General features: G+C 44.7%; 1 protein-coding gene across 1 annotated transcript in view; it reads left to right on the top strand.

The window, feature by feature from the left end:
- The window catches only part of LOC124776912 (leucine-rich repeat-containing G-protein coupled receptor 5-like), a 415,623-nt gene that overhangs the window by 372,866 nt on the left and 14,842 nt on the right, over nucleotides 1-27,915 (top strand). Inside the window, exon 6 of the mRNA XM_047252123.1 lies at nucleotides 9,066-9,324. Within this exon, the coding sequence (XP_047108079.1) occupies nucleotides 9,066-9,324 (259 nt within the window). The remainder of the gene's footprint in view (nucleotides 1-9,065; nucleotides 9,325-27,915) is intronic.

Genomic DNA, 27,915 nt, shown 5'->3' with positions numbered 1-27,915 from the left:
AATAACCGGAAAATATCGATAAAATGACGTAAAAATGATATAAAACATATGTAATTGCAGCATGAACTAGAGCAATGAAAAACTTTAAAGGAGCATCGAACTAAAATTAAAAAATGATAATAAATTTAAAAATTGTGTGTTTTTCTTTAACAAATCTCGTTCGTTGAAGGTGTGCAAAATTGTTATATATCCGTCTTAGAGCTATTGCCTACGAAGTATCTTTATTTTTGTTTCTACACTCACATGTGGTAAAAATTAACAACAGCAAGTGAGGCAACAATGGGAATAATCAGATGAACCAGCAGTTTATTGTTAACACTTTATTGGCAGAACACGGCTCAGAAAATCTGAGTATATATATCGTGAAAATTTTTTGCCCCTACTGAGACAAAAACCCGCGGGCGCGACTGGACTAGTGGGAAAATCACGTACTGTAGTAGCATATAAATGAACAAGTGAAATTCGCGTTAGTAGGAAGAGGGACAATATCATCTACCAGAGAATTAAAGTTACCCTAATTGGGACCATAGTTTCTCAAGGTTACGTCTTGTTGTTGTTGTGGTTTGTTTGTCTGTGGTATTCCTTTTGGGCTTCGTGCAGCACCGAGTTAGGTCGAGCAGTGCCTGACGTCAATCACAAGTGCACTTAGCAAAGAGACGTCTGGGCCGTATGCTGCTCCAACGAATACCGATGACCCGAACGTCCAACGGACAAGAATAACAATGGCATTAAGACTTCTTTGTATTTCCATGTGAAGAGCTTGCCTGTGAAATGCAATGAGAGTGAGTCATCCTATAACAAGTGAAGATTAAATAGTGTTTTATTCACAAGTTGTTGAGCTGCGCCTTCAGGAGAGCTACTGATGATTACTGTAACGAGTAATTGAGGAAAATCATGGGTCTTTCAACTTACGCTATATCAGAAGATTCTGATAGACGTGGACTCTCACACAGTCTAATTGAAAAGACTCACGTGTGTTTTTCTGATGAGCACTGCGTGGGGTAACGGGCGAGTTGCGGCGCTCTGGAAATTTTAAGTTGAGTTGGCGTGGCCGCGCGGGGGCCTCTCGGCGGGCCGCCACTGATAGCGGCCGCACAACGGCCGGACCGTGTGGTCCATCGGCCGCGTGGCTGGGAATTCCATGGCGACGCTGTGTCGATGTAGGAGACATAACGGGAGTGCCAAAGATGGCGGACTTTGCGAAACAATCATGGCAGACATTTCACAGTTCTTATAGAAATTAATAGAAACCAGATGAATCACGATACCCCAAAAATAAACATGTACATTACCATTATTTGCACGGCGATGCTGACGCCGTAATCAGATTTTCAATATCTTTATTAGTTTAAAGTTTAGTATCTGACTGTAAATTATACAAGTAACACCCAGCAACAAATTTCCAAAATCAAAACGGTTCATCCGGTTGCGTCAATCGACGTGTCTTTGGAAAGCTATTGGTGTAAAACTAAATTGGTATAAATTACAGGCATGTAACTTGAGTAGTTCATGAGTTATTGGAGATCAAAGTGGCCGATTACTCTCGATCGCGTCAGGCCATAAGTACTCCACAGTGACACGAAAAATCGGTGGCAGCATGCTTATAAATATATTTATTTATCAATGTCTTTGTTTCTATCCGATATATCCTATTAATGAAGAAATTGGTTAAATATTTACTGTGTTTTAGAAAGTACAGACACATTACTGACCTACCTTTTGTTTCTATTCCTTTGATATACACTCCTGGAAATGGAAAAAAGAACACATTGACACCGGTGTGTCAGACCCACCATACTTGCTCCGGACACTGCGAGAGGGCTGTACAAGCAATGATCACACGCACGGCACAGCGGACACACCAGGAACCGCGGTGTTGGCCGTCGAATGGCGCTAGCTGCGCAGCATTTGTGCACCGCCGCCGTCAGTGTCAGCCAGTTTGCCGTGGCATACGGAGCTCCATCGCAGTCTTTAACACTGGTAGCATGCCGCAACAGCGTGGACGTGAACCGTATGTGCAGTTGACGGACTTTGAGCGAGGGCGTATAGTGGGCATGCGGGAGGCCGGGTGGACGTACCGCCGAATTGCTCAACACGTGGGGCGTGAGGTCTCCACAGTACATCGATGTTGTCGCCAGTGGTCGGCGGAAGGTGCACGTGCCCGTCGACCTGGGACCGGACCGCAGCGACGCACGGATGCACGCCAAGACCGTAGGATCCTACGCAGTGCCGTAGGGGACCGCACCGCCACTTCCCAGCAAATTAGGGACACTGTTGCTCCTGGGGTATCGGCGAGGATCATTCGCAACCGTCTCCATGAAGCTGGGCTACGGTCCCGCACACCGTTAGGCCGTCTTCCGCTCACGCCCCAACATCGTGCAGCCCGCCTCCAGTGGTGTCGCGACAGGCGTGAATGGAGGGACGAATGGAGACGTGTCGTCTTCAGCGATGAGAGTCGCTTCTGCCTTGGTGCCAATGATGGTCGTATGCGTGTTTGGCGCCGTGCAGGTGAGCGCCACAATCAGGACTGCATACGACCGAGGCACACAGGGCCAACACCCGGCATCAGGGTGTGGGGAGCGATCTCCTACACTGGCTGTACACCACTGGTGATCGTCGAGGGGACACTGAATAGTGCACGGTACATCCAAACCGTCATCGAACCCATCGTTCTACCATTCCTAGACCGGCAAGGGAACTTGCTGTTCCAACAGGACAATGCACGTCCGCATGTATCCTAAGTCAACTACCCTGGCCAGCAAGATCTCCGGATCTGTCCCCCATTGAGCATGTTTGGGACTGGATGAAGCGTCGTCTCCCGCGGTCTGCACGTCCAGCACGAACGCTGGTCCAACTGAGGCGCCAGGTGGAAATGGCATGGCAAGCCGTTCCACAGGACTACATCCAGCATCTCTACGATCGTCTTCATGGGAGAATAGCAGCCTGCATTGCTGCGAACGGTGGATATACACTGTACTAGTGCCGACATTGTGCATGCTCTGTTGCCTGTGTCTATGTGCCTGTGGTTCTGTCAGTGTGATCATGTGATGTATCTGACCCCAGGAATGTGTCAATAAAGTTTCCCCTTCCTGGGACAATGAATTCACGGTGTTCTTATTTCAATTTCCAGGAGTGTATGTTTATTTGATTTGATTATGTATTTAATAATGTGTGTTAGACCGTGTTTATGGTCCAGCCGTGGGAATATTTATTTAATTTCAAGTTATTTAAATGTAAACCCAGTATTTCGAAAGTGTTTCAATATGTTCGTGAATGTGCGTTAGTTTGGATACACCGCGCAAGCGCTCTAGCCAATCACAGCGCTCGTGAATGGGGAGTTCGAACAGTGCGGCGCGAGAGACTTGGAATGTGGAGCCGTTTGCGCGTGGTCGCGAGAGATAGAAATACTTCGGAGTGCGGACTTATGAACTTGTGAGATTTCCGGGGTTTCTACACTGAAGACGTAGTATGTGTTTAGAAGTGAATATCTCACGAGCTATGTTGTTGTTCATCACTAATTACGTGCAGTAGGAATCTATTGTTTCCCTGTTATTCAACTTCTGTTTTATTTAATTACCGGACCGTCGATACCAATAAGTGTTTTGCAGAAATATACCACATTCTCAAAAGTACTTCTACTATCATACTCATCATTTAAAGTCATTAAGATAGTACTTGCAGATTGTATTTACTGCAATCTTTTATTTATAAATTTCTACGTTAAATTCGCGATTGCAGAGTGATAGGAACCTTCGACCATTCGATTCATGTGTATATCCATATTGCATACTGTAGACTAAGCAGTATTTAGCTTGTAATGCGGCAACTACGAATACCAGCCCCTAGACAACGAAACCAGCCAAAACTTTTGATATTCCAACTTTTGAGTCTGAGGGTGCGTAGTTGAGGACCACATCATTTCATATATTATTGCGAATGCCCGCAACTGTGCTTTTAGTACCTTCCACCTTTACCGTGCTATGGGGTATTGTTTGTTACACCACTCTTTCATTGCTGTATCCAGTATCCAGCCGTCTGGGGGTCAGAAATGGTAGGTGGGGGGGGGGGAGGGGGGGGGGGAGGGAAGTGTGCCTCTCTTCTCGGATGAGCCTTGCGGAACACCCAGCTGCTCCATGGCCTACAAGTCGATGTGATCCTACATCCACTTTACACTAATGCAAATTTTCAGCTGCCAAAACCAGTCATTGTAATTGCCTAGAATACCTCGATTCTAACATTACTACATGCTATGGTGACAGGAATAGATGGTGGGTACTCCTAACAGGTGATGCTATCCTTTTACGATTGGTTGAGTGAACGAGGAACTTATGACCTCGTAGCCAACCTAACAATATTATTTTGTGTCCTGTTGTCTGCTGAACAAAATATGATGTTACGGCACATCGGAAAAACTTCGTGACTGGATGCCGGACTTCTGCAGTAGTGCAAATACATTGATACTCTTAAAACTACTGTCAAGTGCTTGGTAAAAGATACTTCCAGTAGTCCAGCACATTAAGATTTCTTCCCATTCCAATCACGTGCGGAGTGTAGAAAAACGATTACTTGAATCCTCTGTGCACACTGTAATTGGTCCAACTCTGTTCGCAGTCCCTGCTGGAGCAATACATAACAGGCTGCGGTACTTTCCTAGATTCCTCACATAATATTGATTCTTGAAACTTAGTTGCAAGGCTTTAACAGGACTCAGGCATTTTCCAGTTCAGATTGCTCAGCATTTTCAGAACACAACACTCCCGTGTTTCAAACAAACATGTGAGCATCTGCGCCACCCTTCTTGTTATAAGCTCAATATTTCCTGGTTAACTATCTGGCTTTGGTCCCACATAGAATGTTCCAGGATGGACTGTACCGGTTTCTTTTTTTTCTTTTTTTTTTTTTTGTAAGCAATCTTCTTTGTTGACTGATTCTATTTTCCCACTATTCTATCAATGAAACCACCTGCTTCACTTTGACTGAGGCTACGCTATCATCCATCATCATATCCCTACAAACTGAATCCCTGCAGGTGGATGCAATATTTCTCGATTTTCGAAAGCATTTGATTGAGTACCACACATACACTTATTATCAAAAGCACGGTCCCATGGGATATCAAGCGAAACTGGTGACTGGATTGAGGATTTTTGATAGGGAGGACGCAGCAAGTTATCTTGTATGGAGAGTCATCTACAGATGTATAAGTAACTATCCCTGTAGCCCTCTCGGTTGGCCGTGGAGTCTAACGCACAGCTTTCCAGGCAGGAAGGAGCGCCTGGTTCCCGGCACGAGTCCGCCTGGCGGATTTGTGTCGAGGTCCGGTGAACCAGCCAGTTTGTGGGTGGTTTTTAGGCGGTTTTCCATCTGCCTCGGCGAATGCAGGCTGGTTCCCCTTATTCCGCCTCCGTTACACTATGTCTCCATGTACGCGTACACCACCATATCTCTACCACGCAAACATAGGGGTTACACTAGTCTGGTGTGAGACGTTCCCTGGGGGGTCCACTGGGAGCTGAACTGCGCAATAACCCTGGGTTCAGTGTGGGGCGGCGGAGAGGTGAAGTAGACTGCGGTAGTCGTCGTGGGGTTGTGGACCACTGCGGCTGCGGCGAGGACGGAGCCTCTCCGTCGTTTCTAGGTCCCCGGTTAACATACGATACAATACAACTATCGGTGTGCCCCACGGAAGTTTGTTGTGATCTTTGCCGCTCATATGGTATAGGCTTATTAACGACCTTGCAGACAATACTAATAGTAAACCCAGACCTTTTGCAGATGATGCAGTTATCTATACTGAAATACTGTCTGGAACAAACCGCAGAAGTATTCCGATCTTGATAAGATTTCAAAGTGGTGCAAAGATTAACAACTTGATGATGAAGAAGGTATCTGGATACGTCAGACCATGCAACGCTGTGCCACTGTGTCAGCGTCTACTGTCGATGGTCACGTGCCCATTTCAGCCATTGTTGCCAGTGTTGTGCTGTTAACATTGGCGCATGCATGGATAATCAGCTGCGGACGCCCATCATTAGGAGTGTTCGATGCACTGTGTATTCAGACACACTTGCACTCTGCCCAGCATTAAAGTCTGATGTTAGTTCCGCCATATTTCGCCGTCTGTCCTGTTGCACCAGTCTTCCCAGCCTACGACGTCCGACATCTGTATTAAGAGGTGGCCGCCCAACCCTACAACGTCGCATCGCGGTTTCACCTCGGTTTCGCCACGTGTTGAAACACTTGCCGCAGCCCTCTTCGAACTTCCGACAAGTCGTGCAGTTTCCGAAATGCCCGTGTCAAGCCTTCGGGCCATCGCAATTTGCCCTCGGTCACACTCAGATCGCCTACTTTTTCCATTCTACACATGGACAGCACGGTCACTAATATTACAGGCACCGTGCGTGGATCGTCTGATTAGCAGTCATTCCTCGCCAGCTGACGTTGCTGTCGCCTGGACACGTTTATATCGACAGTAGATCAGTGTATAATTTGTTGGTGTCATTTAGGCAGGTCGGACGTTTTGAGACATTTCAACTTGCACTTAACAATGGCTATAAAGCCATGATTGTGTGAAATAAATTAATAATCTACAGGTTAATACCGGAAATTTCTTTCAAAACGGTTGCATATGCAGCAGAAATGGCGCTAGTCCGCGGTTATACTTGTCAACTCGTGTACTCGCTCTCTTCTCTGAGAGAGTCGAGTCCATTTGTACCCTACAATAGATTCAGCTGACGAGTGGGCTGCGGCGGTGACTCAGGAGTTGAGTCTATGGGCACACGGAGACGACGAGTTTGGAGATGGAGTAACAGCATACGATGGCGAGTTCAAAGCGAATATAGACGGCTCATTTCTGATATCTAGCGCACGACAGGCCTCCTCAACACCCTCTGATTGCTATGACCGTGACAAATGAATTAGTAGCATTACAACCACTCAGTATGCACACTACCTGGGTGCCACGAATTACAGTCCTTGAGAGTGTTGCATTAATTCTCTGGCAGTGTAGGTAGTAGTTGAATGGGAATAATGAATAGTCCCACATGTCCAAAAAAGTAAACGTTTCAGGAGATGCAAGAAACTTTCTAGATCTTAAAATTATGCCGAAATTCTGTTTTTCTTCTCATTTTTCCTTAAACTGAATGTGCAAGGAAGACAGCCAATCCATTGTAGACAGTCATGGTACATTTCCTTGATGAAAAGTTAAAATTTATTAAGTAAACATGTGGATGTTCTAAATACTTTGTAATAAATAAGTATAAATCATTATGTAACTCACATTTTATTGCTAATATGGACAAAAATGAAACAGATTATGCCTATTATCCATTCCCTTTGGCATTATGCTCCACAGTTGGTTCATTCTTTGATACATGTTGGCCAGCTGCGTGTGTCAGAGTAGAAGGTCTGGATCTTTTGCTGGGAATTTTCTTCTAATTTATAGGCACATGATCTTGATAAGCCTGACTTACGGCACTTGATGGAACTATAGATGGATCAGTCAGCTGTAATGTGTGCTCTTCTGCTCCATCACAGAATCATGTAACTTTAACAACACCAAGACTTTCTTGTGATTAGGAGAACTGCATGAATTGTGTTAGGTGAAAGTGCTATTTCTTATTTCTTTGTGTAGCCCTTCCTTGAGTTTCAATGGAAATAGCATTCTTTCTGTGCCACAAGCATTAAACAAAAATATCACCACTGCATGGTTTTTATTTTGGCGTCCACGAGAGTCAGAGAAGATGTGAAGGTGTTTAACATGTTGTCCAACATTTTCATTTATATAACCAAAATGAAATGGACGGGCTTCATTAGGATTTCCTTGCGATATTCCTTCATGAAAGAGGTAAAACCTGGCTGTTCCACTTCATTGCAAATTAAGAGCACTTACAGAAAGTTGGCGCAAGTAAAATGTGTCTTGTATTGATGGAAAGGAAATGAATTCCCATGCTTCTTTACAGAGCATAGGGGAACGATGCGGGAGACCCGCACCGCCTTACTAGGCAAGGTCCTAATGGAGGTGGTTTGCCGTTGCCTTCCTCCGACTATAATGGGGATGAATGATGATGATGAAGACGACACAACAACACCCAGTCATCTCGAGGCAGGAAAAATCCCCGACCCCCCAGGAATCGAACCCAGGACCCTGTGCTCGGGAAGCGAGAATGCTACCGCGAGACCACGAGGGGCGGACCTTGTATTGATATCTGAGGCAATTATAGGTTCTTCATACAGTCTAACGTGAGACCTGCAATGGTAGAAATTGTTTCAGTTGTTTCTCTTTAACTGCATGTAATTTCTTGAAGAATTTATCAGCACGCCTTTTGTGCACTAGTATTCAGGAGGACGACAGTTCAAACCTGTCTCCAGCCATCCTGATTTAGATTTTCTGTGATTTCCCTAAATCGTTTCAGGCCAACGCTGGGATGGTTATTTTGAAAGGGCACGGCCGATTTCCTTCCCAATCCTTCCCTAATCCGAGCCTGTGCTCCGTCTCTAATGACCTCGTTGTCGACGGAACGTTAAACACTAGTTTCCCCCTCCTCCTCCTCCTCTTGTGCACTATTAACTTAACTGTTGCTACTCTTGTAGCAGTGGTAACTAAACCTTAATTTTGAAGCAGTGCTAAGTTTCAGGTTAGAGGTCTCAGCGATGTTGTTTTTGTTGACCTCTATTCCCTTTCCAACTTCTATATACTTCTTTTTTTACTCTTTCTCTTTTTATCGATGTATGTTTCTGTAACTCCACTTCATTATTCTTTTTCCTCATTATTTTCTGACATTTGTCATTAGCATCACCATTCTGACTGCATACCAGCATAGCAGCCATAAGAATAGAAGTCGATTAAACCAAAGAGTGAGGGGCAATATTGGTTACTCCCTCTGTTTACAACAGTGCTGACAACTTATTAAGTCCCATAGTGATCATTTTTTAAGGTACAAAAACATATGTAACTGAGTTTTGCCAAAAAATGGACGTAAGTGGCTGTCAATGTTCCCATTGAGTTGTAATGTGTGTGTGTGTGTGTCGGCTGCCGAGGCGAGTGAGGGGGCGCGTGTGCGCAGGCTGGAGCCGGCGGTCTTCTCGAGCCTGCCGAGCCTGGGCCTGCTCAACCTGAGCGGCAACGCGCTGCAGGCGCCGGAGCGCGGCCCGCTGCTCGCGTCCGCCAGCCTGCACTCGCTCGACCTGTTCAACTGCTCGCTGCGCCGCCTGCCCGAGGACGCCTTCTCGTCGCTGCCGCAGCTCGTCGCCGTCGACCTGTCGCTCAACGGGCTGTCGCAGCTGCCCGCCAAGCTGTTCCACGACGTCCCGCAGCTGCAGCAGGTCAGCCGACCTCCGGCCTCTGTCTCATATCCCTCTACACTGTGAACAACTCCAGTACTGGTCACAAGGTGTTCTCCTCTCATCTCATTTGCACTAGCAATATTTCCGCTTCATCTCAGACTCTAAAGGCCGGTGCCCACTAGAGCGCGGCAGCGCGTCGTGCGGCAACGGCAGCGGCAAGCGTTTTCCGCTTTGACGCGGCGGCTCGCGGAATTGGCGTTCCCATCTGGAAGCGGCAGACGCTAGCGGTAGCCAATGACGGACAGCCACTGAGGTACGGGGCGGGACCCACTGAAACGCCCGGTGCGTTTGATTAACTATATCTCACACCTACGTGTTGGAAAGACGAAGTTGGGTGAAGACATACCAATTTCTCATTTTCTGTACAATGTACTCTTTCACATATTTCATTATTCGTGTTTTCTCATTTCACCACAAACAGATTTCTTGACTACCGTTCATAACTGTTCACTATCTCCTAACACATTTAAACAATGTACAACAAAATATATTCTGCAGATAGTTAAGCGAGACAAAAATTTAAAATGTGATACGGTAGCAGGTACAGGAAAACGGTAAGAACACAAAGGCTTGGGGGAAGGGATGAAAGTGGAAGCCACCTGATACAATTTCGTACAGAGCATAATGTGATCAACGCCAACACCTTGCTTAAGAATCATGAAATAATAACACATATTTGGGGCAAAGTTTTCGAAACCAGATTTTAAATTATAAGACATTTCCCAGTGCAGACGCAAACCTACAATACTTTATTGGTTACGAACTGCAGTTTACAACTAAAGAGACAGTAAACGGTAGCAAATTAAGGAAATGGAACTTGAATAAGTGAAGACCCACAGTTTTTCGACAATCTTGAAGTTACCGTAATGCAATGACTGACTCAAACAGAGGAAGGAATCCGCTAGAATACGAATGGATATCTTTGAGAATGCAGCAGAGTATGTGAACGGGTAGAAGGTACAGTAGAAATCGTTAGATAAAACGTGATATATTAAATTTGACAAGAGGGAAAAATATAAAAATGCAGCAAATAAAGTAGGCCATGGGAAATAGAAATGTCTAAACATGACGTTGACAGAAAGTCCAAAATTGCAACGTGATTTTGCACTTGGAAAACATAGGGAAATGAAAATGAGAAAGAACAAAGAAAACTTTGCTTGAAGGAGAAGCAACTGTAAAGAGCTCATTTGGCAAGCCAGAACTAAGCAAATAAGAGAAGGCTAGAAAGTGGAAGGAATATGTAGAGAAGAGAAGGGGAGGGGTTGTACAAATTAACATAAGCACAATGTTAGATTCCTGTGAGATGTCTGAACACGCAAGGCAATACTGATCCTACCACTTAGCTAAGTAGACACACTGAAGAACTGCGAAACTGTCTTTATAGAATTTGCACGTTTAGAGAAAGGTTTTGACAATCTTAATTAAAACATTCTTTGAAGCTCTGGAGATGTCATCGATAAAACACAGGGCCACAAGATTATCTACAACTTGTACAGAAACCAAACTGCATTTCTAACACTACAATGACTTGAAAGGGAAGCAGTAATTGAGAAGGCAGAAGTAGAGAGGATATAAAACGAAGACTGTGAATAGCAAGAAAAGCGTTCTGAGAAAGAAAATTTGTTCACATCGAATATAAATTCTAATGATTGGGTACTATTTTACAAAGGTATTTGTGTGGAGTGCGGTATTTGTGTGGGGTGCAGCCTTGTATTTAAGTGAAACGTGGGCGATGAACAGTTCTGTCAAGAAGACAATGGACGCTTTCAAAACGTGGTGATCAATAAGAATGCTGAAGATTAGATACGAGGATCGTGTAACTATAGAAGAGGTATGGAATTAGAGGAGGAAGAGGAAATTACGGCACAACTTTGACTACAACAGGGGTAAGTTGACAGGACATATTATGAGGCGTCAAAGAGTGGGGACAAAGGGGTTGGGTGATAGTATTCTGATAATAATCATCTGTTGAAATGCTATTCTACTGTTTTATCTATTAATGTAAGCAGTGAATTTACTCTTCCATGCACTCCTCCACAAAACATTTAAACCAAAACTGAGATCAGCTGAACACCAAATCTTTCAACCACTGTCTGACAACTACTGCATTCACTTTCAACATTCTATAACGATCACTGGCTAGCCACACACACATACAGATATAAGGAGTACATAAATAAACAAACATTAGTTTTCAGCATATAATTCTTTAGGTTGGCAACATGTACATAAACAAACCAAACAGTGAGGGACATGAGGTGGACACACTGTAGGTACGACTTAAAATCAGTGTTTTCGGTAAAATGTCTACAGCTAGTGACAGAAGAAAAAAGAGCGAACATGAAAATGTGCTTATGTTCCATAATCTAAGTTTTAGTTCAACTTACAGCATGCGACCAGGTGAGGAAAAACGCAGATGTCCGCCTAAAACTCGGTTCACTGTAAGTAATCAGTTATTCACGTAAAAATAAGATGTGAACTGTTTTATAATCTGCAAGTATGAATCATTCTAGATTCCACCGAAGATGCCTTAAAGTAAAGGGCGAAACGCGTCTTGAACCAATAAAGTACACCGGATAAAGAAAAAACATTTGTTTCTTACCAAAGGAAATAATCAATAGCTGTAGATACTTAGCAAATTACATCTTACGACATATCAGCAAATTAGTCTCGGTTTAACTTCTCATTCCACATGCTATTAAATGTCGTTTAAAAAAATTCATCTATCCCTTCTGAAAAACTGTAGTTAGTTTCATATCTCGGTAGATAAACAGATTTTCGATATTTATCATGCGACGAAATACATTTATCATGCGAAAAAAAAGTTTCGATTTCTTGAACCTTTTACGAAATTTGCAGTTGATACAACCACATGATTTACGATGAGCAGGACGAAGTATCGGTCGCGTCGCGAGCGACCCGCGCGCAGTCACTGCACAGCCTGTCTGCCGACATATCATTCAATATCTCGAGAACGGTCATAGCTATCGTTCTGCTCTCAACTTTAAAAACAATTTCGGTATGTTGACTAAATTTCATATGCAATAATGTATTACCTAAAATGAACTGTACGCAAAGTCCACGCAATGCGTTTTTACCTATGCACACTCATTAAAATTTCGTGTAAAGGTTTACATAAATGCGATACAGCAAGTAACCACGACGAATAACGAAAAGAAATTCGGTCCTTTATCGAGAGAAGATATCAGGCTGTAACATGCCCAATAATCAAATTTTTCTACCGAATAGTTTCTTTGGAATCGGATGATAAGTATTTCATAGCTGCCGCCGCGTCCGCACCAGCCGTTCGGCGAAAGTTCGTGTGGTCCGGGGTTCCGTACCTGACATCATGCTCAGCGCGTACTGTGATTGGCGGCGCGCACCTGGAGCGCGTCACGCGGCAGCGGAAGCGGTTCGACATGGTCAAACCGCGACGCAGAGCCCGCCGCATCGCGCCGCTGACGCCGTTTCCATGGCAACCACTCCGCTACCGCGCGCTTTTGACGCGCGGCATCCCTAGTGGGAACCAGCCTTAAGGCCGGTTCCCACTAGAGCGCGGCAGCGCGGCGTGCGGCAACGGCGGCGGCAAGCGTTTTCCGCTTTGACGCGGCGGCTCGCGGAATTGGCGTTCCCATCTGGAAGCGGCAGACGCTAGCGGTAGCCAATGACGGACAGCCACTGAGGTACGGGGCGGGGGAAATACAGAAGCGTCCGATCTTACCCGTCGGCTTTGACCCATGACGTCACAAATGTAGCGGAAACGACTATAAACGACAATTCCAATATGACGGATATAAAAACATCGCATACGTATTATCCAATATGGCGGATATAAAAACATCGCATACGTATTATAAACACTGAAATACACAAGTTTCACAAAAAGCCTAATGACTCTAACGGGACAAGCGTGGGAAATTGGGGGTTTTTGGCTGGGGACAAACTAAATATACACAAATGTAGCCACAGACCGCCATACAAAACCACGCAAAACAACGAAATAAATCAACATCACAAAACTGACCAAATACCAAAAAACACATTCCTATCCAGAATCGGACACTTCCCTTGACCTATGTAGCTCAACAGAACCTACCGATCACATCCTCCAATACAAAAAAAAACCAACACTTCCCTTACACCTACATACATCTACAACAGCTCCCAATCACATAAATTACGATCGAACACTTCCGTTGACCTATATAGCTCAACAGAACCTACCGATCACATCCCCCAACACCAACCTAAAAAACCAACACTTCCCTAACACCTACATAAATCTACAACAGCTCCCAATCACATAAATTACGATCGAACAAAGATAATAATAAACAAGTGGTACTCGAGGCCAGGCAGGGGGGGGCTGCGCCCCCCCCTGACCCCCCCCCGCCAAAAAAAAACCTCCCAACCTAACCTCGTATTCAGGGCTACGCTACAGATCAATGTGTAGGTCCCTAACATGACGGGTCCAAGCCTAAACAAAAAACCACAACCAAATACACTCAATAACAAACTCACCCGACATACAGCAATGAGCATTAAATTAAAACAAACGAAAACCATGAACACACCACCAGAGAGCACCACAAACAAAAACAAGACTAAACTCCGCGCCGTAATGACGTCACACACCACAACACGCTTACGTCACGGGTCAAAGCAGACGAGTAAGATCGGAGGTTTCTGTTGACCCGGGGCGGGACCCACTGAAACGCCCGGTGCGTTTGATTAACTATATCTTACACCTACAAGAAGGAAAGACGAAGTTGGGTGAAGACATACTAAATTTTCATTTTCTGTAGAATGTACTCTTTCACATATTTCATTATTCATGTTTTCTCATTTCACCATAAACACATTGAAACAATCAATGTACGACAAAAGAGATTATTCAGATAGTTAAGCGAGACAAAAATTTAAAATTTGATACAGTAGCAGGTACAGGAAAACAGTAAGAACACAAAGGGATGAAAGTGGAAGCCACCTGGTAGAATTTCGCACAGAGCATAATGTAATCATCGCCGGCACCCTGCTTAACACTCATGAAAGAATAATACATATTTGGAACAAAGTTTTCGAAACCAGATTTTAAATTATAAGACATTTTCCCTGTGCAGACGCAAACCTACAATACTTTATTGGTTACGATCTGCAGTTTACAACCAAAAATACAGTAAACGATAGCAAATTAAGGAAATGGAACTTTAATAAGCCAAGACCCACAGTTATTCGATAATCTTATTTACCGTAATGCAACGACTGACTGAAACAGAGGAAGGAATCTGCTAGAATACGAATGGATATCTTTGAGAGAGGAAGTGGTGAATGCAGCAGAGTATGTTAACGGGAAGAAGGTACAGTAGAAATCGTTAGATAAAACGTGATATATTAAATTTGACAAGAGGGAAAATTATAAAAATGCAGCAAATAAAGTAGACCATGGGAAACAGAAATGTCTAAACATGACGTCGACAGAAAGTCCAAAATTGCAACGCGATTTTGCACTTGGAAAACATAGGAGAATGAAAATGAGAAAGAACAAAGAAAACTTTCCTCAAAGGAGAAGCAACTGTCAAGAACTCATGTGGCAAGCTAGAACTAAGCAAATAAGAGAAGGCTAGAAAGTGGAAGGAATATGTAGGTAGGAGAGTGGGAGGGGTTGTGCAAACTAACATAAGCACAATGTTAGATTCCTGTGAAATGTCTGAACACGCAAAGCAATACTGATCCTACCACTTAGATAAGTAGACACGCTGAAGAACTGCGAAACTGTGTTTATAGCATTTGCATGTTTAGAGAAAGGTTTTGACAATCTAAATGAAAACATTCTTTGAAGCTCTGGAGATGTCAGCGATAAAACACAGGGCCACAAGATTATCTACAACTTGTACAGAAACCAAACTGCATTTCTAAGACTTCAATGACTTGAAAGGGAAGCAGTAATTGAGAAGGTAGAAGTAGAGATGACATAAAATGAAGACTGTCAATAGCAAGAAACTGTTCTGAAAAAGAAAATTTGTTCACATCGAATATAAATTATAATGGTTGGATACTATTTTACAAAGCTATTTGTGTGGACTGCAGCCTTGTATGTAAGTGAAATGTGGACGATGAACAGTTCTGTCACGAAGACAATGGACGCTTCAAAACATGGTGATCAGTAAGAATGCTGAAGATTAGATATGAGGATCGTGTAACTAATGAAGAGGTACGGAATTAAATAGAGGAGGACGAGGAAATTACGGCACAACTTTGACTACAACAGGGGTAAGTTGACAGGACATATTATGAGGCGTCAAAGAGTGAGGACAAAGGGGTTGGGTGATAGTATTCTGATAATAATCATCGGTTGAAATGCTATTCTACTATTTTATCTATTAATGTAAGCAGTGAATTTACTCTTCCATGCACTCCTCCACAAAACATTTAAACCAAAACTGAAATCAGCTGAACACCAAATCTTTCAACCACTGTCTGACAACTACTGGATTCACTTTCAACTTTCTATAACTATCACTGACTAGCCACACGCACATACAGATATAAGGAGAACAAAAATAAACAAACATTAGTTTTCAGCATATAATTCTGCAGGTTGGCAACATGTACATAAACAAACCAGAGAGGAAGGGACATGAGGTGAACACACTGTAGTCACGACTTCAAATCAGAGTTTTCGGTAAAACGTCTACTGCTAGTGACAGAAAAAAACAGAGCGAACATGAAAATGTGCTTATGTTCCATAATCTAAGTTTTAGTTCAACCTCCAACATGTGACCAGCTGAAGGGAAACGTATATGTCCGCCTGTCCGCCAAAAACTCGGTTCACTGTAAGTAATCAGTCATTCACGTAAAAAAAGATGTGAACTGTTTTATAATCTGCAAGTATCACGTATCAAAACAAAACTGAATCATTCTAGATTCCACCGAAGGTGCCTTAAAGTAAAAGGCGAAACGTGTCTTCAATCAGTGAAGTACACTGGATAAAGAAAAAAAAGTTTGTTACTTACCAAAGGGAATAATCAATAGCTGTAGATATTTAGTAAATTACATCTTATGACATACCAGCAAATTAGTTTCGGTTTAACTTCTCATTCCACATGCTATTAAATGCTGTTTAAAAAAATTCATCTATCCCTTCTGAAAAACTGTAGTTACTTTCATATCTCGGTAGATAAACAGATTTAGGATATTTATCATGCGACGAAATACATGACTTTTCACAAGTTATCGTTTGCAAAAAAACACGTTTCGATTTCTTGAACCGTTTACGAAATTTGCGGTTGATACAACCACATGGTTTACGACGAGCAGGACGAAGTACCGGTCGCGCGGTCACCGCACAGCCCGCCGACATATCATCCAATATCTCGAGAACCGCCGACATATCATCCAATATCTCGAGAACGGTGATAGCTATCGATCTGCTCTCAGCTTTAAAAACAATTTCGATATGTTGACTAAATTTCATACGCAATAATGTATTACCTAAAATGAACTGTACGCAAAGTCCACGCAATGCGTTTTTACCTCTGCACACTCATTAAAATTTCGTGTAAAGGTTTACGCAAATGCGATACAGCAAGTAACCACAACGAATAACGAAAATAAATTCGGTCCTTTATCGAGAGAAGATATCAGGCTGTAACATACCCAAGAATCAAATTTTTCTGCCGAATAGTTTCCTTGGAATCGGATGATAAGTATTTCATTGCTGCCGCCGCGTCCGCGCCAGCGGTTCGGCGAAAGTTCGTGTGGCCAGGGGTTCCGTACCTGACGTCACGCTCAGCGCGTTCTGTGATTGGTGGCGCGCACCTGGAGCGCGGCACGCGGCAGCGGAAGCGGTTCGACATGGTCAAACCGCGACGCAGAGCCCGCCGCGGCGTGCCGCTGACGCCGTTTCCATGGCAACCACGCCGCTGACGCGCGGTTTTGACGCGCGGCAGCCCTAGTGGGAACCGGCCTTTAATGCATACAGCATCACTGTACCACCGTTCCTCTTAGCTTAAAGCCGTCGGCACACGGACCGTGCTGTCGAACGTTAACGTTGAGCGAGCCAAGTTCAACGTGCTGTGCTGCTGAACGCTCAGGAACGATGCGACTTGTGCATACGGTACGTGGGCCCCAACATGGTATACGTGATCGCAACGCACTCCAGTGGCAGTTGAGGGATGTTTCTAGTTTGTAAATCACACTGTGTACTCAACGGGCGCGCGTAAAATTCCCACCTTAGGTCTATTAAAACGCACATTTCCTCCATCGTCCACGAGAAGGAAAATGCCATCTCCAATCAATAAGGACACAAGTTTATAAAAGTTCCATTAAAACAGTGTGGTACAAATTTGGAATACTTCTCTGCATAAGATAAACATTTTTCATCATTCCCACATTTCAGTAAAACCCCAAGGTCAGTCTTACTTGATCACTGTTCCTACCTAGTAGCAGAATCTTTGCAACATACGAATTACGAAGCGTAAAAGAAAAAGGAGCAAAATATCTTTATACAATTAGCGCAAGCTGTCCTGTAAATTAAGCCAATCGAACAAAGTCACCCCTCAAAAACATCATAACATCAAATATTTTAACAGATGCTTATATTAAACTAATAATAAAGTATCAGAACCCGATAAAAACGCGAATGTTAGTAAAAAAAATTTGGAAGTGTTAAGACGCAATCCACCGCCCCAGCAAAAACTATCTTCGGGATGGCGACTCTACTCATTACTCTAAACCAACAATGCGCTACTTGAACTTAATCATATTGTGTTACCTTGTGCTAAAATGGTTAATCGTAGCTAATTATGTACGTAATTGAAATTTCATTACAACAAATTGTACCAAGAACAGTGCGTTTTGGTTGGATCTTCAGTGTGTCGCTGCCCTCAAGTAGCCTACTCTCATAATATGCAAATTATAATAATTCTTTTGCCAAGAATATGATGTTTCTCATTATTTTATTGGAACGAATCACACAACTAACAACAGGTTTTCCAGTAATTCTCTATTTGTTGGTGCTCAGAAACGGCATATATACATATAGGCTTGAAATGAATGCCAATATGGCGCCTCACAACTATGTGCTGAAGGGAGACGGCGTGCGTGTGACGTAGGTGGCGTTGTGCCGTCTCATTGGTCAACGCTCAGACGCACGCTCAGAATATCTGACATGCCAGATGTTGCTCTGCACGTTCGGAAAGACTCCAAAACGTGCTATTCCACGCTATGACGTCAGAAACTCAGCACGCTCAACGTTCGGATGCACGGTCCGTGTGCCGACGGCTTAAGGCTAGCGAGGAGAACACAGCAAGTGCCATAATCCGATTTCCGAGAAACTTCGCTCGGTGGAATGGAATCAAAATAAAGGAACACGTGTCTCGGTTTATCTGTAGATATTCGACCATTTCTGATAAAACGACTGTCACTTTTCCACGTAATTTACACACCTTTTAGTGTGCAACAAGCTTCCGTCACGGTCTTCCAATACTGTGTCCAGTGTTTGAAGCTTGATTATTGTTTTTATTTATTTAATGTCTTTTTTTCATTTATGAGGCGTGTTTTTTTTAAGTAAGTACCGTTTTGAAATTAAAAAAAGACGTGCTAAGATATCTCAATAATTTTATTTTTATATGAAAGCCTGTACCTTAATCTACTTTTCTACATAATTTCCGTCAATATTGAGGCACTTGTCGTAACGTTGTACCAGTTTTTGAATACCCTCCTCATAGAAGTCCACCACCTGACTTGTTAACCACTGCATCACCACTGTTTTGACTTCGTCATCATCTTGAAGACACTCACCGCCCAGGTGTTTCTTCAAGTGCAGGAACAGATGGTGCTCACTGGGCGTAAGATCCGGGCTGTATGGAGGATGATCTAGAGTTTCCCATCGAGAAGATGTGATGAGATCTTTGTCTGATTCGCCACATGCGGACGGGCATTGTCTTGCAGCAAAACGATGCCCTTGCTCAACTTGCCACGTCTTTTGTTCTGAATTGAACAGCGCAGATTGTGCACTGTCTTAAAGTAAGCTACTGCATTCAAAAATGGTTCAAATGGCTCTGAGCACTATGGGACTCAACTGCTGAGGTCATTAGTCCCCTAGAACTTAGAACTAGTTAAACCTAACTAACCTAAGGACATCACAAATATCCATGCCCGAGGCAGGATTCGAACCTGCAACCATAGCGGTCTTGCAGTTCCAGACTGCAGCGCCTTTAACCGCACGGCCACTTCGGCCGGCGCTACTGCATTGATTGTCTCTTTATGAGGCAGAAATTCCACAAGCAATACTCCTTTTCTGTCCCAAAAAACTGTGCACATGATTTTCCGGGCAGAAATTGTTTGCTTAAACTTCACTTTTCTGGGTGAATCTGAATGCTGCCATTCCATGGACTGTTGCTTTGATTCTGGTGTGACATAGGCCACCCATGTTTCATTGCCCATAACAATTTGGCTTAAGAAATAATCACCGTCATTGTGGTACCGCTCAAGGAAAGTCAATGCACTGTCTAAACGTTTCGTTTTGTGCACATCCATCAACATTTTCAGTACCCAACGTGCGCAAAATTTTCGGTAATTCAAGTGCTCGGTCACAATGCCATACAAAACACTACGAGAAACATTAGGAAAGTTATTCCGCAAGGAGGAAATCGTAAAGCGTCTGTTTTCTCTCACCTTATTGTCCACTTCCTGCACCGAACTTTCATTAACGACCGAAGGATGCCCACTCCGTTGTTCATCATGCACATCTGTGCGGCCATCTTTAAATGCTCTCACCCGCTTTCTTACCATTCCATCACTCATAATGTTTTCGCTGTAAACTGCACGGATCTCACGATGAATATCGATCGCTTTTAGGCATTTAGCACTAAGAAATCTTATAACAGCCCGTACTTCACAGTCGGCGGGACTCACGATTATCGGAGGCAGCTTAAACACACAGCACACAACGTAAACAAGGGAGAATCAGACTGTAATGGTGGTGCGTAGACAACAGATGCAAGTACCCGGTGCATATGCACAGAACGCCGACCGCAGCGCTGCGGCCGCAGTGTGGCAAAAGGGTACTTACTTAAAAATCACGCCTCGTATCTATGCATGTCCGTAGAAGGTTACTACGCAAATGGATCTTATCAATTTAGGGGCTACAAGGGCGTTATCTTAACCGTAACATTACAACTGAGATGCACACTAAGTGTCATACATTTATTATATGATGTACACTGTTAAGCGAATACATTATAGCCACAGCCCACCACGACGTTGGATGATGCCTGTTGGCATTGAGGGCACATGACACGGTAGCAAAAGTACGTAAGCACAGCAGACATGAATAAGGGATCGCCCTAGTAAGATGCGTGGACACCTGGACACGTACTGGCCACAGAAATGTATCTAATGATCAGTCTGTCTATGCTATCAATTATATTGAATGGGCTGATATTTAATGTCGTCTCTTCCAAAGAATTATTCTCTCTATTTTGCAGGTGAGTATTTTCAAAAAGACAAACGACCACTAATAGCTTTTGTTCTTGTAAAGATTCATGTTGTAAATATCAGTTTCAGGCTACTTTTCATATTCGGATATATAGCAGCTAGTTTCTGTTGTCAAGACAAACAGAGATGCTCCCGCGTGTTACTAAACAGTCAAACGCACTATAGAATTAAGCATATCTCTGATTTGCGTTACGTAACCGTCAAAAAACAAACATCAAAAAAAGTTTTGCATCACCCCAGTTCCCAGAACTCCTGAAGATAGACGTTGACTGTGGATATTGTATCATAGACACCGTTCCTTTGACTTTTCATAGATGTCACTAAACCCGCCCAAAGATGTAAACAACCATGCATGAGCAGCGCCTATTAGAAGCAAGGGAGTCCAACAGCCGATCAGTTCCAGTCATTTCACCAGGAAGGAGGTACACGGTCACTACGGCGGTTCGATCGCGTCCACGTTGTTACTTTGTGCCAGGAAGGGCTCTCAGCAAGGAATGTGTCCAGGTGTCTCGGAGTGAACCAAAGCAATGTTGTTCAGACATGGAGGAGATACAGAGAGACAGGAACTGTCGATGACATGCCTCGCTCAGGCCGCCCAAGGGCTACTGCTGCAGTGGATATCCGCTACCTAGGGATTATGGCTCGGAGGAACCCTGACAGCAATGCCACCATGTTGAATAATGCTTTTCGTGCAGCCACAGGACGTCGTGTTAAGACTCAAACTGTTTTCAATAGGCTGCATGTTGCACTGCTTCACTCCCGACGCCCATGGCAAGGTCCATCTTTGTAACCACGACAGCATGCAGCGTGGTACAAATGGGCTCAACAACATGCCGAATTGGCCACTCAGGATTGGCATCATGTTGTCTTCACCGATAAGTGTCGCTTATGCCTTCAACCAGACAGTTGTCAGGAAAGTGTTTGGAGGCAACCCAGTCAGGCCAAACGCCTTAGACACACGGTCCCAGACCACGTAAGAAACAGATTGACCGTCCTTACGGCGGAACAGACAACCGTAAAAATAGTTTTCCCGTCGGTCAACAGATGTCACAGGCGACGCTACAATGCTAACTGACCTGTCCATGTCGCGGAATTGGCAACGCTGTATTTTCGGTGACGTGAATGACGCTGATTTGCGTTCGGCTAGAGCGCTGCGCGCGAAATGCACTCGTCAGACTGCTGACTGTAGCTCATGGTCGGCTGTGGTTTTTCCCGAGTTTTCTATCTAAGAATGTAGATTAGCTCCTGTAATTCTACAAACCAAGTTTATTTCTCACAATCATATGCGAAATGAAATAAATGAAAATAACACACAAACATTTCTGGCGAGTTAGTGTTTAAATGCAGACTGTATTGCAGTCGCAAGGGTTTTACACTCGCCTTCCATGCCGTCTTTTTCTCTTTGCTATACAGCTCTTCTGATACGGATTATGGTGGTAAAAAAGATCTCCACGTGCAGGTTAACAGTAGAAAGTTTTCAAAATCCGCACTCGGTTATGATGCGAATTAAGGCTGGACATATTTCAGTGACAGTCATTTCAAATTTAAATTCTTTTACTTTGCATGTAACTTATCGTAAATGATATAAGAGTGGCACAAAACGATGAATTTTGGATTGTTGTTGTAAGGGGGCTGCAAACGCGGTAACATACAAGTGAAAGCGTGTTTTTCGAGCATATTTTGGCGGTGTCAACTTTGAAGAGCCACAGACGGCAAACCATAATTATGTTAAAAATTTACTTTGTACAGTTTAAAGATAACCCGCAAATATTCGCAACAGACGTACGCTTTCATCTGCAACACAGTTATTACTGGGGATATCCGCACTCGCGCAGACCTGTTACTATAAGTAGTGTTGTTTTCAAATGAAAGCTGTGTGAGGATTAATAGCGCTCAGATAAAAAAATTAAAATAGGCAGCATCTATAGTTTGCATGTTATGCTCGTTCTCTTCTATTCTCCTCCCTTCATTCCAGTATAAACGCTTGTTCAGAAGTATAAACGAATGGCAGTGAACATTGGCGAATTATCTATGAACACTAGTTTGCAGCAGTGTAAACGAGGTTTTACACTCGTTCACTTCATTGGCTCTAGTACATACCAGGATTTAGAGGGACCGATGATCGAGCAGTTAGATGACGGCTATTATTCATTTATTTCACTGTTGCGATTTCAGCTCTAGAGCCATTTTCAAGTACCAAGGGAAAGGTCTTGTAAGGTAATGCTTCTTAAATTGTTTACCAAATGTTACCACACTATGCTTTGCATTTTGTTATCCATATGTTATATTGGTTTCAGTTTTCACATTGCACACAAAAATGCCTCTACACCCAAAATTACGATAGTGAAGTGAATAAACAGTTTTAAAAAGTCCAAATCGCAACAAAGATTTCATTTAAAAATTATATTATATGATATGATTCTTGTACAGGAAGGGCTGCCACGTTATATCGAATATAACATCGACAAAATTTAAAAAGGATCGAATGCTTATGGCTCTTTATTAATTCTTACTCGTAACTAATTTATTGATTTACCTGAATTTAAAATCCACTCGCGTAACCTTTCTTTATCTTTGACGGGAAATCTGAACATTTTTAGTTCAGGATTTGTTCGTCTACTCCCTACACAGTTGATATACTCGTAGGTCCTCGGTATGACGACTCGATCCACTACCACCGGTATGTCAGAAACAGCTGTACTTCACAGACGCTAGATAGTGGAAAGCTGCACGCGTTCGGCCGATGTTGCCACATATTTCACAGAACGGAGTGTCATCTAGTGGTTGATTCCAGAAGTAAGGGTGTGACGCTGTTGCCGCCTGGTGGCCGTTCCCTGACAAGGGTTGCCTGCTAGACCAAGCAATCGGGCAATCTGTTTCTTATGTGATCTGGGACACGGTCCAGCAAGTGCAGCAAGGTGGAGGTTCCCTGCTGTTTTGGGGTGGCATTATATGGAGTCGATATATCACTAAATTTACCACCAGAAGGAGGTTCTTACTCATTGGTCTGAAGATGACCACAGTAGTGGTCAAAACCGGTCACTGTAATAAATAAATTGTGATCAAGACTGTTTTTGATAGTAAATATTTGTAACAAACTGATCACTGTTCACTCCCACAATGTATTCAAAAGTAAACATGTTACTACCTAGTTAAGCAGGAAGACTGATAATGAATCAAGATACACTTATGGGTAAGGCGTGGTTGGGTTGCCGAATCCAATGATGCATGCTACACCACATGTAATAAACACTATTTTTATTTCTCGTAAGCACACATATACAGTTGTTTACATTCTGAATTCTCGGTACACGTCCATACACTTTCGCGCGCGACCACAGACTGGGGCAAAGAGCTTGCCAAAAACAAAGATATTAACCGCGACTTGGTCGATAGTCGCCACATTAGCCCCCCCCCCCCCCCCCAGAGTGTGGAGCACAAACATAAATATTGGGGCATACATGTAAAGGGAACACCCAGGGGGGAGGGAGAGGGTGTTTAATCAGAAACCATACCTTACATTACATTACATTAGTAATTGAAGTCTTCGAGCCAGCGAGGGGGGCGGATGGTCCTGCCTGACCGGGTGAATCCTCGTACAGCAGTTGAGGGATCTGGGGAGGGGATGGTGGGTTGTGAGGGGCCAGGATAGCGGATCTGAATGCCTGTGGCGGTACGTAGGACTTTGACCGTTGATGGGTCAGTACCAACAGGCAAGGGGACAGACTGGAGGAGATGAATGTGAGTTAAGTTGTCACTGGGGAAGCTGGCTTGTTCGTAGAAGATGTACACATTACCCGGCTGCATAACAAAAAACACATTAGAGCTGCAAATAAGATCTGTGTTGACATTCACTACCACTTCCTGATACGGGTTGACAGAATCTCCACACGAGTCGTCATCGGTGACATCACACGCTCTGAGGCTGGTCCCTGATACATCACTAAATCCTAACAGGGGAGAGGCGAGGGGCTGCCTGTAGGAGGGTAAGTCATCACACGCATCACTCTGCCTAGGAATGTCACACGCACCTGTAGCACTGTCACACGACTGGGAGTGGGGAACGTCACACGTGTGGGAATGGGCGTCGCTCATCCATGGACTGTCGGTAGATGCCTCATGCGAGGTGGGTGCAGCAGGGGATGGGGTCTGACTGGGAGGGGTATCGGGCAGTTCTCCCAGAGTCCATGCAGGTTTGAGGCGGCAGACGGATACCGTTTGAGGCGTGCTGTTAATGAGCACTTCGAACGTGTTGGTACGCCGTGATATGACTCTGTGCGGGCCCGTATATGGAGGTCTGAGTGCCGGTCGGATGGTGTCATCACGCACCATGACGTGAGTGCACGACGCCAAGTCCTTATGCAGAAATACGGGAGGGGGCGTGTGTGGTCGAGGAGGCGGCACGCGGATGTTAGCAATTAGCTCCTTGACCTGCCCGACGAATGTCGAGTCGCAGATTTGATCTGGAGGAAGTGAAGGCTCAACTAACTCTGCTGGGAGTGTGAGGGGTTCTCCATACAGTACCTCTGCCAGGGATGCGCCAAGGTCCTCTTTGTACGCGGCCCGAACGCCTAACATTACCCATGGTAAGGCATCGGCCCACTCACCTCCGTGGCACATCAGGGAAGCTTTAAGCGTTCGGTGCCAGCGTTCCACAAGCCCATTACTCTGGGGGTGGTATGCTGTAGTCCTAAATCGTTTCACCCCACACAGTTCACAAAGCTTTCGGAAGAGGGCAGACTCGAACTGGCGGCCCTGGTCGGTGGTGACAGAGACTGGGCAGCCGAAGCGCGAGATCCACATTAACAGCAGGGCTCGGGCCACTGCATCGGCTGTGATAGTAGTGAGAGGAATTACCTCTACCCAGCGGGTAAACCTGTCAATTGCGGACAGTATGTAACGGAAGGGGCCTGAGGGGGGTAAGGGCCCGACGATATCGATGTGTATGTGCTGGAATCTTCTTTTTGCCACATCGAACGTACCCATGGGGGGCTGTGCATGACGTCCTACTTTTGCGCGCTGACAAGCCACACATGCTCGTGCCCAACTGCGACACTGTTTTATCACCCCGGGCCAAACAAAACGTTCAGATACCAGACGTGCGGAGGCGCGAATGCCAGGGTGTGCCAAGTCGTGGATACTATTAAATATGTCCCGGCGGAGAGGTGCAGGAATCACCGGGCGTATGCGTCCTGTTGAAATGTCGCACCAGATGGGTGATGAAAACCCAGGAAGTGTCCGTAACTCTAGTTTGAGTCCTGTTTTGATATCGGAACGCAATGCTGCGAGTTCAGTATCCTCTGTCTGCAATTTAGGGAGCTCACTGAGGTCCAGTTGTGAAGATAAAACCGACACCCGAGACAGAAAATCAGCGACGACATTGTCTGCGCCTCTGACGTAACGTATGTCATTCATAAACTGACATATAAGGTCCATATGCCTAAAACGTCTCGGGGATGAGTCCTTACCTGGGTTACGGAAAGCGTAAACCAATGGCTCGTGGTCGGTAAATACCACGAGATGGCATATTGTTCACTGTGATACCGTTTGCTTTTAATAGTTGGAGCACTGTATTTAAATGTTGTTCATGTTCCTCGAGGGAGGAAGAAAAAATTAACAAGTCGTCCAGGTACGCATATGCAAAGTCCAGTTTTCCAACCAGCGAGTCGATGAACCGTTGCCACGTCTGTGCAGCATTTTTAAGGCCGAATGGCATAAACAAATACTCGAACAACCCGAACGGGGTGATGATAGCGGTCTTTTCAACGTCCTCAGGTGCCATTGGCAGTTGGTGGTACGCCTTATGACAATCGACTACACTGAAAATTTGTGCCCCATGCAGCTGGGAAGCAAAGTCTTGAATATTTGGGACGTGATAATTATCTAAAATTGTTCTGGCGTTAAGCACCCGATAGTCATCGCAGAGGCGGAAAGTGTCATCTTTCTTAGGCACCAAATGAATGGGTGACGACCAACAACTAGAAGAAGGGCGGATAGTCTTATTATCTAAAAGTTCCTGAACAATAGCTTTGGCGTGTTTAAGTTTTTCCGGATTTAAACGCCTAGCCTTTGCACGTACCGGTGGGCCTTCTGTGGTATTTATTCTGTGGACAGTACCGTTATTGATCGCGAACACCGATGGGGATGCTGGACCAGCACCCGTTGCACTGTGACTAACCTGTAATGCACACGTGTGTGTGTCCAAGGCCGGCAGTTCAGCAGCAGTGGCGGTGATCCACTGGTAGTCCTTGTCGAAGAGCTCGGTGGGGTACCTGGTAGCGTCGCGGGTACAGCTTCCGTCCGGCAGTAGAAATGTCACGTGGCGTCGGCTGCAGGTGCGAGGAAGTGGTGCGGGGGTTGGGGGCGTGGCCGTGTGCGACAGCTGGGCGGTCTGCTTACGCGCGCCCGTGAGCTTGGCTTGCACGGCGGCGATGCGTAAGCGGAGGGCCCCATTGCTGTCCCGAAGTTCGTCATTGTGTGATCTAAGAGAAAGCACTGCAACAGCAGTTTCCGCTAGCTCACACAGCAGAATGGCGCTTTCGGATGAGAGGGGTAAGATATCTGAACCGGTGGTACGGTCTCCCGAGTTAAAGGTTAGTGTACCTCGTTGTAGGTCGGGTGACAGTGCGTGGGCTAAGAGAAAATCTACCCCAAGCACGGGTTCATCCACATCCGCGATAACGAAAGTCCACTGTAAGGGCGTATTAATGTCCTGCAGTTTAAGGCTTAAATTCGTTATTCCATGAGAGCGGATCAGGGAATTATTGGCGGCTCGAAGCGGGGGGCAAGGCTGAAGCTCGAATTTAATACCTACGGACAAAGGTATCACACTAACCTCGGCCCCCGTGTCGACTAGAAATGAAAGGCAAGACACTGCATCTTTCACGTACAAGCGTCCTGGCGCGTGAGGAGAAGAAGTATTTAGTGATAGGCGTCTGTGCGGTTCAACGCGGCCCGTAGCGCCTGAATTGGGTCGCGTTATTAGTTTGGGAACGCGCATGGAGAACGACAGTTCTTAGCCGCGTCGCCAAAGCGGGAGTGGAAATAACACCAAGCGGGACGGCGCGTGGC

The sequence above is a fragment of the Schistocerca piceifrons genome, chromosome 2, assembly GCF_021461385.2.
Source record: "Schistocerca piceifrons isolate TAMUIC-IGC-003096 chromosome 2, iqSchPice1.1, whole genome shotgun sequence".
Lineage (NCBI taxonomy): Eukaryota > Metazoa > Arthropoda > Insecta > Orthoptera > Acrididae > Schistocerca > Schistocerca piceifrons.
The sequence above is the reverse complement of the archived record's forward strand: the minus strand, read 5'-3'. Positions and strand labels throughout refer to the sequence as shown.